General features: G+C 39.1%; 1 protein-coding gene across 1 annotated transcript; it reads left to right on the forward strand.

The window, feature by feature from the left end:
* Positions 1-9,645: 9,645 nt before the first annotated feature.
* On the forward strand, positions 9,646-11,236 carry LOC102603247 (uncharacterized). The gene is made up of 4 exons (XM_006343466.2): positions 9,646-9,879; positions 9,960-10,074; positions 10,154-10,274; positions 10,364-11,236. The coding sequence occupies exons 1-4, from the start codon at positions 9,782-9,784 to the stop codon at positions 11,095-11,097; spliced, it is 1,068 nt and encodes a 355-aa protein (XP_006343528.1). The 5' UTR covers positions 9,646-9,781; the 3' UTR covers positions 11,098-11,236.
* Positions 11,237-11,600: the final 364 nt, after the last annotated feature.

The raw sequence follows: 11,600 nt of genomic DNA on the forward strand, positions 1-11,600 counted from the left end.
ATATACCTGGTGATGAAATTCACGGAGAAATCTTTCGATTTTGAGGCTGGAACTGAAGAAAACTTGATGCGTTCTTGGACTAGGGCTTGGTCGACTCTTTCTCCTTCTTTTCATTCAACTTGATGATTATTTGGAGAATGAGTTGACTAAGGTAAGCTCTAATTAAGTTACTAGGCTAAAATTAACCAAAACTATATAGTTTAGGGGTTAAACAACGTAGTTTAGGGGTCCAACGCATAGGGAAAAGATCAAACGACCCCTGACTTAAAGTTGTCGGGGCCAACCGACGGTCCGTGGACTGACCCACGGTCAGTCCTAGTCAATCGTTGACTGTCTTCAGAGACTAGGTTCTCGTGGTCTGAACCACTGACCTTGACCACAGACCATGGCCTCACCTACGATCCGTAGGTCCAGGCGTGAGTCTACCCTTAGCCAAATTTTCTGGGCTTTCTGTGGAGGGGCTGCAAGTGGCCATCCATGGACCCCACCTACGGTCTGTGGGTCACCCTACGGTCCGTGGGTGGTGCCTGTCGGTGGCACCTGTAACTTCTGGAATCTGCATTCTAGTCTGTCTAGGATATAGAGTGTTACATTATCTCCCCCTTGGGAATATTCGTCCTTGAATGAAGACTAAAACTAGCTGAAGGTGGAGGGAAAGAGTTGAAAACCCTATCACTAAACACTGAAAACTGAAATATGACTCAACTAAGTTCCAAGAACATGCAAATATGCTGAAAATGCAAGAACAACCGAAGGAACATGATACTAAGATTGAATCTACGCATGAGTAACTGAAGCACTGGAGAGGAACTATTACCTCAAACTGGAATGGAATTAGAAGGAAAGAGATGAGGATACTTGGACTTTATGGCTACATTTGCTTCCCAAGTAGCTCCCTCTACGGACTGAATCCTCCACAAAACCTTAACTGAAACGACTTATTTGTTTCTCAACCTACGAACTTGACGAATAAGAATCTCAACTGGCACATCCTCATAAGTGAGACTATCTTTCACAGCCACACTTTCCAAAGGTGTTATAGATGCTGGATCACCCACACACTTTTTCAACAACAAAATATGAAAGACCGGATGCGCTGCTGCTAGTTCGTCTGGCAACTCTAACTCATAAGCCACTTTACCAACTTTTTTCAAGATCTTGTAAGGGCCTACATATCTAGGATTGATCTTCCCTTTCTTGCCAAATCTCATCACCCCCTTCATAGGTGACACTTTCAAGAAACCCATCATCAATTTGGAACTCCAAGTCCCTTCTCCTTACATCTGCATAAGTCTTCTGGCGACTCTAGGCTGTCTGAAGTCTGTCTCTGATGAGCAAAACTTTTTTCGTAGCATCATGAACCAAATCAGGCCCTATCAAGGCTGATTCACCTACCTCAAACCACCTAACTGGAGATCTACATCTGCACCCATAGAATGCCTCATAAAAGGCCATCTGAATACTGGAGTGGTAGTTATTATTGTAGGCGAACTCTATAAGAGGAAGGTGATCATCCCAACTACCCTTGAAGTCGATCACACAAGCTCTCAACATGTCCTCTAAGGTCTGAATAGTACGCTATGTCTGACCATCCATCTATGGATGAAATGATGTGCTAAGATTAATATAAGTACCAAGACCTTTCTGAAAAGACTTCCAGAAATGAGAGGTAAACTGAGGACCTCTATCTGAGATGATAGACAAAGGAACCATATGTAACTTGACTATCTTATTAATGTAAAGCTTGGTGTAGTCTTCCTCCGAATCAGTAGTCCTGACAGCCAAAAAGTGTGCAGACTTAGTAACTCTGTCAACTATCAGTCAAATGGAGTCATGATGTCTGCGAGTATGAGGTAAACCTGTAATGAAGTCCATGTTGATCACTTCCCACTTCCAAGTAGGAATGTTGATCTGTTGATTCATACCCTCTGGTTTCTGATGTTCTACCTTCACTTGTTGACAATTAGGACACTTAGCCACTAAATCTGCTATATCCTTTTTCATGTCATTCCACCAAAAGACTTCCCACAGATCACGGTACATCTTAGCGGTGCCTGGATGAATAGAATACCTGGAGTTATGGGCTTCTGCGAGAATTTGTTGTCTCAACTCACCCATCTTAGGAACACATAAACGACCATGATAGTGAAGCACACCATCTCCCCCTTGGGAGAAAACCTCAACCCTCTGTTGATGGACTGCACCCTTTAGTTGAAGCAATATTGGATCACTGTCTTGTCTTTCTTTAACCTCCACTACCAATGAAGATTTTGACCCATTCTAAACTGTTACACCACCATCTGATATGCTCATAAGGCGAACTCCCAAACGAGCAAGCCGGTGAACATCTTTTGCTAGTTCTTTCCTTTTTTTCTCGACATGTGCTACGCTACCCATAAATAGTCTGCTAAGAGAATCTGCTACTACATTGGCCTTACCAGGATGGTAAAGTACATTCATATCATCAAAGTCCTTGAGGAGCTCAAGTTATCTCCTCTGGCAAAGGTTCAACTCTTTTTGGGTGAACACATACTGAAGGCTCTTATGGTCTGTGAACACATCTATGTGAACACCATACAAGTAGTGTCTCCAAATCTTAAGGGCAAATACTACGGCTGCAAGCTCGAGGTCATGAGTCAGATAGTTCTTCTCATGCACCTTAAGTTGTCTAGAAGTATACGATATAACCTTACCTCACTGCATCAACACACAACCTAGGCCGACTCTGGACGCATCGTAGTAGATCACATAACCGTCTAAACCCTCTAGTAGAGTCAAAACATAAGTTGTAGTCAACCTAGTTTTCAGTTCAGCGAAGCTCTTCTCACACTCATCTGACCACTGAAACTTGACCTTTTTCTGAGCCAACTTAGTCAATGGAGAAGCTATGGATGAAATTCCTTCCATGAAACTTCTGATATCCGTAGGAGAGGTAGGTCTGGGCCATTGTTTCACTACTTCTGTTTTCTGAGAATCCACTCAGATACTTTCACTAGACACAATATGCCCAAGGAAAGCAACTAATTGCAACCAAAACTCATATTTGCTAAACTTTGTGAATAACTGGCGATCTTTGAGATTTTGCAGGACCACCCTCAAATGAGTCGCATGTTCTTCCTTATTCCTAGAATAAATGAGGATATCATCAATAAAGACGATAACGAACAAGTCCAAATATTGCTTGAACACCCTGTTCATCAAGTCCATGAAAGCTGCAGGAGAATTGATTAGTCCAAATGACATAACTACAAATTCATAATGACCATACCGAGTTCTGAAGGCTGTTTTCGGAATGTAACTATCTCTGACTCTAAGCTGATGATAACCGGATCTGAGGTCTATCTTCGAAAAATGACTAGCACCCTAAAGTTGGTCAAACAAGTCATCAATCATGGGGATAAGGTACTTATTCTTAATTGTGACTTTGTTCAATTGCCGATAGTCAATGTACATCATGAGAAAACCATTTTTTTCACGAACAACACTGGTGCACCCCATGGGGATATATTGGGTCTGATGAAGCCTTTATTTAGAAGGTCTTTTAACTGCTTTTTCAATTCCTTAAGCTCAGCTGGAGCCATTCTGTAAGGAGGAATAGAAATAGGTTAGGTATCTGGAAGGAGATCAATTCTGACGTCAATTTCCCTTTCAAGAGGAACTCCAGGAAGATCTTCTGGAAACAGTTCTAGAAACCCATTAACTACAGGAACTGACTCAAGAGTTAGGGTTTGGAGCTAGAATCCTTAACCCGAACTAGATGATAGAGACAACCCTTAGAAATCAACTTTCTGGACTTAAGGTAAGAAATGAATCGACCCATAGGCACTAATCTACTACCCTTCCATTCTAAGATTGGATCATCTAGAAACTGAAAACAAACAATCTTAGTTCTATAATTGACTGAGGCATAACAGGAATGTAACCAATCCATGCCTAGAATGACATCAATGTCTACCATTTCTAACTATACAAGATTTGTTGAGGTTTTAGAGAAACTGTGACAATGCAATTTCTATATACCCGTCTAGCTATAACTGGGTCACCAACTAGAGTAGAGACTGAGAAGGGTTCTCAAAGAGTTTCTGGACTAACACCAAATTTTACTGCTATATAGGGAGTTATAAAGGAAAGAGTAGCCCCTGGATCTAACAAAGCATAAACATCTAAATGAAGGACTCGCAATGTACCAGTAACCACATCAGCAGAATCTTCCTGATCCTGGTGAGCCTGGAAGGCATACAACATGTTCTGGTGCTGATCGCCACCTATACCAGATGAAGCACCCTGCTGAGTTGGGCAACTTGCTAGTGCTGCTGGAGGTGTAGACTGAGCCATACTATTGTTACCTCCATGACTCTGTTTAGAAGAAGGACAATCTCTCAACCTGTGACCAGTCTGACCACAACCAAAACATCCTTCCTCCCTGCAAGACACTCGCCCGGATGGTTCTTACCACACTTATGACAAGTTGGGTAGGTCTTATTACCTGAAACACTCCCCTGAGACTTAGATCCTGATGCCCTACCTTTCTGATCCTGAAGAAACTTAGAGGATGGAGCACTAGCTGATGAAGGTGCTGAAGCTAAAGATTTATGCTGGAGCTGAAGATTTATGCAGGAATTGAGAGCGATTTCCACCACTCGATTTGTGCTGAGAATACTTATAGTTTCCTGTCCTAGCTTTCTTATTATCCTTAGCATGTTCCTAAGCTTATTTCCCTCAACCTGCTGAGCATAGGTCATAAGCCTAGAGATGTTCATATTTTCCAGCAACATAATATTTCTGCATTCTGTTTTCACTAAGTCGGATACCCCATACAGAAACTTATTCATTTGTGCCCTTGGATCAACAACCACGTGAGCATCACAACTAGAAAGTTGGGTGAACTTGAGTCCGTACTCTTGGACTCACATGCTAACTTGCCTCAAATTCATAAACTCCTGAGCTTTTGCCTCCCTCAACTCTCTTGGGAAGAACCGGTCTAGAAATGTCTCACTAAAACACTCCCAAGTGATAGGAACTGCATCCGTACCCCTATTTTCTTTCGATTGAGTAAACCATATGGAGCTACATCCTTAAGCTGGTAGGATGCCAACTCTACCCTATCGTTACCAGTCTCTTGTATCACTCCAAAGATTTTCTTGACCTTATCAATGAAGTTATGGGGATCCTCACCAACCTGCGACCCTAGAAACTCAGGTGGATTCATCTTAACAAAATCTTGAATGCTAGCTGCAGCTGACCCAACATTAGTGTTAGCAGGAATTAGGGCCTGCAGATTGTTCTATTTAGTCACACTCTGAGCCAAAAGCTGAATAGCATTCCGAAACTCTACATTCGAAACTTCCTGATTTAGGACTAGAGGAGCCGCGTTAGTGTTGCGGGCATTCGCATTTCTTGCGTAAGCTCTATAAGGAGGCATGATCTGACAACACATAACGATGGATTAGAAAGAGAGATCATACCAACGCATGATAAGAATATCAAGAAAATGAAGTTTTCCTAAAAAACTCCGTAGCCTCCCTCTCATTAGATGTGGTGCACTTCACACCTATGAAAAGGACTCTACTTAGTGTGGCTTTTAAGACAACCTAGGACACTTAAACCTAGTGCTCTAATACCAAGTTTGTCACACCCCGAGGCTACCCTTGGACGTAATACGGGACCTAGGATCACGAGTGACCCCAAGCTAACCCTGTGCTGGCATATCATAAGCATACAAAAATATTACTAAATAAAATATACTATGCGGAAGCTAGAAACATATCATAAAATTAAATGAAGGGGAATACCCAATACTATCTGAAGATAAAACTGAAAATGAGTTTAACGACAACTGAAAGATCAAACTCAAACTAAAACTGAATCTGAACTATATCTGAATAAAAGCCTCTACTGACTAGAGATGTTGAGACATGTCCCAGCTAACTCTAGTGAAAACTGAAACTAAAGACTAAAAATGGAAAGATAACATGTCACTCATCCTTGAAGAATGAGGACTCACCACTGATGCTGCTGAACTGGAGATCGGGAACTGATCTATGCGTGATCTGAATGCTGAGTACTTGAACCTACATCACGAGAAGAGTTAGCGTAGAGTATGCGTCAGTACTTGAAAGGTACTGAGCATGTAGGATAGAATAAAGCTGAATAAAACATATAACTGAACAAAGAGATAAAGTAACGATATGATCTGAACTAGGGCTTGGTCAACTCTTTCTCTTTCTTTTCATTCAACTTGATGATTTTTTGGAGAATAAGTTGACTAGGGTAAGTTCTAATTAAGTTATTAGGCTAAAACTGACCAAAACTACGTAGTTTAAGGGTTAAATGACGTAGTTTAGGGCTCCAATGCATAGGGAAAAGACCAAACGACCCTTGACTTAAAAGTTGTCGGGGTGAACCGATGGTCCGTGGACTGACCCACAGTCCATCCTAGTCAACCAACGACTAGCTTCAGAGACTAGGTTTGGGGGTCAGAACCACGGACTATGGTCCTACCTACGATCCGTAGGTCTTGGTGTGGGTCTACCATTAGCTAAATTTTCTGGGCTTTCTGGAGAGGAGCTGCAGAAGGCCATCCACGGACCCCATCTATGGTTCATGGGTCACCCTACAATCCGTAGGTGGTGCCCATCGATGGCACCTGCAACTTCTGGAATATGCATTCTGGTCTGTCTAGGATACGGGGTGTTACAATTGTCATATACCTTGCCAGGGGTATAGAACCTAACTACTAAGTGGATCCACTAGTCTATGCTAAAATGCACTAAAGAATCATATAAAAAGTATGACCCTTTTCTACCCACGTTGGCTACATGGTTTATGGGGGTTGTGAGTTGTCTGAACTCTCCCTTATATAGGTGCTTAATACTACTGCCAAAATATAACAAGCTCATATGTTTAAAAACATAACTTTTTCTGTGGTTTGAAATAATTACTCAAAAAATAGCCCAAGGGCTCTCTAGGAAATTAGTGTTTCCTCTCTTGCTTAAATATGAAAGCATTCACTCTTTACTGAAAAACTAGTTCAAAGGCTCTGTTGGGAATCGGTGTTTCCTTTCTTGTTTAAATGTGAAAACATTTACTCTTTACTGAAAAACTAGCTCAAAGGCTCTTTTTGGAAATTGGTGTTTCCTTTCTTTTTTAAATGTGAAAACATTTACTCTTTAGGAATACATAGTCCCCATGTACTCTTTTGAAGAAAAGAACGTCACTCTTTACTCTTTACTCAACTCAAAACTCAAGTCTTAAAACAAGTTTAAAGCATTTGCAAAAGACTTTTTAAAATAGAGTTCATGCCGATTTATGGACGCGAACGACTCAATTCAAGGTTTCAATAACCATGGATAGAACTCATACTTAGAACTCAAGAACTTCAATGATACTACTCATTTCAAAAATGCTCAACTCAAAGGGTTTATGCGGAATTGTGAACATGAACTACTTAACTCAAGCACTAAAAGATACTTCTCATCTCAAGACTGCTCGACTTATAGGGTTCATGCAGAGTTATGGTCATGAACTACTCAACTCAAGGACTTCATGGGTAACATGTAATAGTCCCATGATTAGGAATATAATCTCAAAAGGGTTATAAACTTAATACTCAAGACTTAGAACTTGAAGATACCACTCATCTCAAAGATACTCAACTCATGGAGTTCATGCAGAATTTATGGGAATGAACGACTCGACTCAAGGGCCTACATAATGATATGGAACTCGTGTATACGATTCTTCTCGTTCTCATACTCACTTCTTCAATCGTAACTCAAATCGATAGTTGATCTCAAAGGATTCACAATTGAACTCCAAAGCTTTCTTGAACTCTACTTTTAACTCTCCCTTGAATGTGAATTATGAATTCAAGAATTATGGTTCATGATATGAAGGGTCTCGTGATGACCAAGTAGACTCATGAATACATTCTCCTCACACTCATACTCACTTGCTCGAGTCTTGAAACACATTATTAGAAACTGTAGAAGACTCCTCAAAAAGACTCAAAGGGACTTTCTCAAAATGTTCGAAAGAACTCTCAAAACTTAACTCTTAGCTCTTGATTTATGGTATCAAGGTTATGATTTATGATAGGAAAGATATTGTGATGTTTACGAGTGTTTTTAGATAGTTAAAAATGAGAAACGATCAAGAAATCACTGTCTGGAAGCAAGTCCGCGACACGGGTCCGTGACCTCTCCGTGACGCGGAGAGAAAAGTTCTGTTTCTGAGGAACAGGTCCGTGACGCAGACCTGGTACCCAGTTTCTTCCTGACTTTTTCCTTCTTCATTTTCTAACCCCAATTTGCCTAAATTCGATGCTTTTTCTCAATTTCTCTTTAGATTCAGATACCCAATACATGTACATGAGAATCTAATCAAACACAGCTCTAAAATCGACAGAATTTCCTCAAGAACTTATCAATCTCATCTAAACTCAAAAACGAAAGCCAATTTCAAGAACACAATTTAAGAATATCAAACCTTCAACTTTCTAGAACGAATTTAATGCTGAAATTAACATGATTGGTGTGTAGGTGAACGAACCCAACACTATGGAAGCTTACATACCTCTTAGGGATCAAACCCATGACGAAAATATGCAACAAAACTCAAGAACCTCGACGAACGCCTTGATCCTTTCCTCTTTTCTCCTCTTTTCTCTTCTTGAACTCTCAACTAAAACCCTAGGCGTATATTAGGATTATAAAACTGAACCTAATCAGATTAGACCCCTAAAACCTTACTAAAAACAAATTTAACCTGATTGGGTAAGGAAAAGACCAAAATACCCCTTACTATTTTCGGGTAACTTTCCTTAATTAGACAGCCTAACTTAAAAAGGGAATATCTCACTCATCCGAACTCGAAACTTAGCAAATTCAGTGGCGTTAGAAAGATAATTCAAAGACCTTTAATTTGATATCTTATAGCCCACCTAACTTATCATGTACTGAATGTTAGTGTCGTTTGAAGTTAACCCAAAACTTAGAAGAACTTATGAATGACTTGAATGAACTCTCTTTAGTTCTTCTTGGAACTCAAGGTGCTACATCTAGTGACCTTAACACTTAGGAAAATACTAAATTCCTTGGTGACATCTCACTCAATACTAAGAACGGTTTGAGTCTTAGTTCAAAAATTTCCTGGGGTGTTACACATGTAGTATTAAATTCCTTTGCATTACTACTACCTAGAAATCCATGGTATTAATAATATGCTCCTCAAATAGACAATACAAACATTAGTTATATATAGCATGAAAAAGTGTATCAAACAAGAGACTACTAATACATAAAATTAATGCATGCATTATTTTTACTAATATAGACAACAGTGTATTATGCCTTTAAATTTTATGTCGAATACAATCCATAAAAAAATAGGATAAATTGGGTGGGTCCTTTGTCTGTGGGCTTAGTTTGAGAGTCCCCCAACCCCACAAAGACAAAAGTTCATGAATGGTCAGGAAAGAGAGCAAAGGTGAGAGAGACCCTTTGGGCCTGGGGATGCAGGCATGTGTTTCAGTGGGGGACACTCATCAAAGACTCTTCACAAAAAAAAAAGATTTTTTAAATTAAAAAAATCTTCCCACAGAACCCCACTTGATGAATTATTGAGTGAATGACAGAAAAAAAAACTGCAAATATTAAAGTGGTGAGAACCCAAGATACTCCATAGGTGAAAGATGTAATCACAAAGATTATTTAAAACCATTTTTAGTTATATATATATATATACTTTATTGTACTTTTCTCCTTCTACTTGTTGTTTCAACATGCCTAAATCTACAAGAGCTTATGAATGTGTTAAAAAAGCTTGGCATAGTGATACACACCAACCAATCAGAGGTTCCTTTATTCAAGAAATTTTCAGGTACTGTTTCTTTTCTTCCTTTTCAACACCATTTTGAGGAGTTTTGTTTAAGATTTCTTATGTTTTTCTTGAGTGGGTAGGATTGTGAATGAGGTTCATGGCTCAGCAACAAAGAAGAATATGGAATGGCAAGAGAAGCTTCCTATAGTTGTTTTTAGAGCTGAGGAAATTATGTATTCCAAAGCCAATTCTGAGGTTTTTGCTTTTCCCCTTCTTCTGATTAACTTTATTTATTTGTAATTATGTGTTGTTTATATGTATGTTGTTTGTTTAGGCTGAGTATATGGATCTTAAAACACTTTGGGATAGATTGAATGATGCTATTGACACCATCATTAGAAGAGAATACAAAGATGAATCTAAGTCTAGAGGCCTCTTACAACCTTGTATTGAAGGTACCCTAAATTGAAAATTCTGGATTGATATAGTTGTAATTGTTTGTTATGTTGATTTGAGTTAATCATCTTTTTCGCTTTCTTCGTAGCTGCTTTGCATTTGATCTCACCAAAAAGAATAAGGAACACTAGTCCAAGATATTATCCAACTCCACAGGCTAATGGAAATTCACATGACAGAAACAGAGAAAATCCTTTTCCTAACATTCAATTTTTCTCAAAACTCAAAAATTCAAACCCACAATCTAACAAAATGCTTCCTTTCTCAACTCTGAAATTGCCAATGCAGACTACCCGTACTTCGCCTTCTTCTTGTTCTATATATCCTTTGTATAATGGTTGTCAATCTGAACCTTCCGGTCCCAAATTTGGCTCCACAAGTGATGACAAATCAAATGCTCAGCTTATGGATGAGAACAAGAAGATTACTCTAAGAAATACTCTGTCATGTAACTTAAACGCGTCAAGTGAAACTTCTCGGACAGATTTTGAAGATGTTTCTGAAAATCAGACTGTAATAGGGTGTGATTTATCGCTGCGTTTGGGTTCGTTTTTGGTTCCCTGCACTAGAGTTGAGAACGCTTTATGTGAGGATGAAAAAGCTGGTGATAAATGCAAGTTGAATGATCTATCTCCACAGTTCAATAGAGGGTTGTCATTCTTTTTGAACGAAAATGCTGATAAAAACCAGTTTGAATCATCTTCAATGAGTTCAGATAGTCAAAATTTGAATGTAAAGTCAGTTTTGGCGAAGAGAAAGCATGGTGAGGATCAGCAGATATTTTGGCCAGTGAAGCTCCCTTTTAACAAATTCAGGTCCTAGAGTAACAACTTAGGTTTCAGTATTTCTCTTGACAAATTTGGATGTAGTAGTTTTGCATTTCCTTTTGATGAGGTTTGTTTGTATGTCCCTAATTTTGAAGTGTTAATTACTACTAATATTCAATGTGTTCCAAGAATCATGATGTGTATTCTTGCATAAAACTCCACTTATTGAAGAACCAAAGCCAAAATGGTCCCAAAATCAGACTACACTATAAACAGTAGCAGTAATTGTGTTGGGAGAGTCAGGATAAAGTGATTGATAGAGGCCTTAGTGCTTTATAAGTGAATTAAGTGTCTTTTTCACAGAAGTGTTGATATTCAAATCCATGAAGAATGATCAAGTGCTACTTTTCTTTGATTCTTCATTGAGTATATATGTACTTTAATAAGAGGTAGGGGCATTTTCTTGCTTAAAAACCAACTGGGATTGTATATTCAAGATCCATGATTAAAGACAAATGGTCCTAGAAAAACTTAACTATATACACTGTTGATGTACTG

This window comes from Solanum tuberosum, unplaced genomic scaffold (assembly GCF_000226075.1).
Source record: "Solanum tuberosum cultivar DM 1-3 516 R44 unplaced genomic scaffold, SolTub_3.0 scf00045, whole genome shotgun sequence".
Classification (NCBI taxonomy): Eukaryota; Viridiplantae; Streptophyta; class Magnoliopsida; order Solanales; family Solanaceae; genus Solanum; species Solanum tuberosum.

What these genes read in the sequence shown, in the direction of transcription:
- LOC102603247 (XM_006343466.2), top strand. Translation starts at nt 9,782, where the DNA reads ATGCCTAAATCTACAAGAGCTTATGAATGTGTTAAAAAAGCTTGGCAT. An exon ending in TTTATTCAAGAAATTTTCAG is followed by an intron (nt 9,880 to 9,959) that starts GTACTGTTTCTT and finishes TTGAGTGGGTAG; the next exon opens with GATTGTGAATGAGGTTCATG. An exon ending in ATTCCAAAGCCAATTCTGAG is followed by an intron (nt 10,075 to 10,153) that starts GTTTTTGCTTTT and finishes TTGTTTGTTTAG; the next exon opens with GCTGAGTATATGGATCTTAA.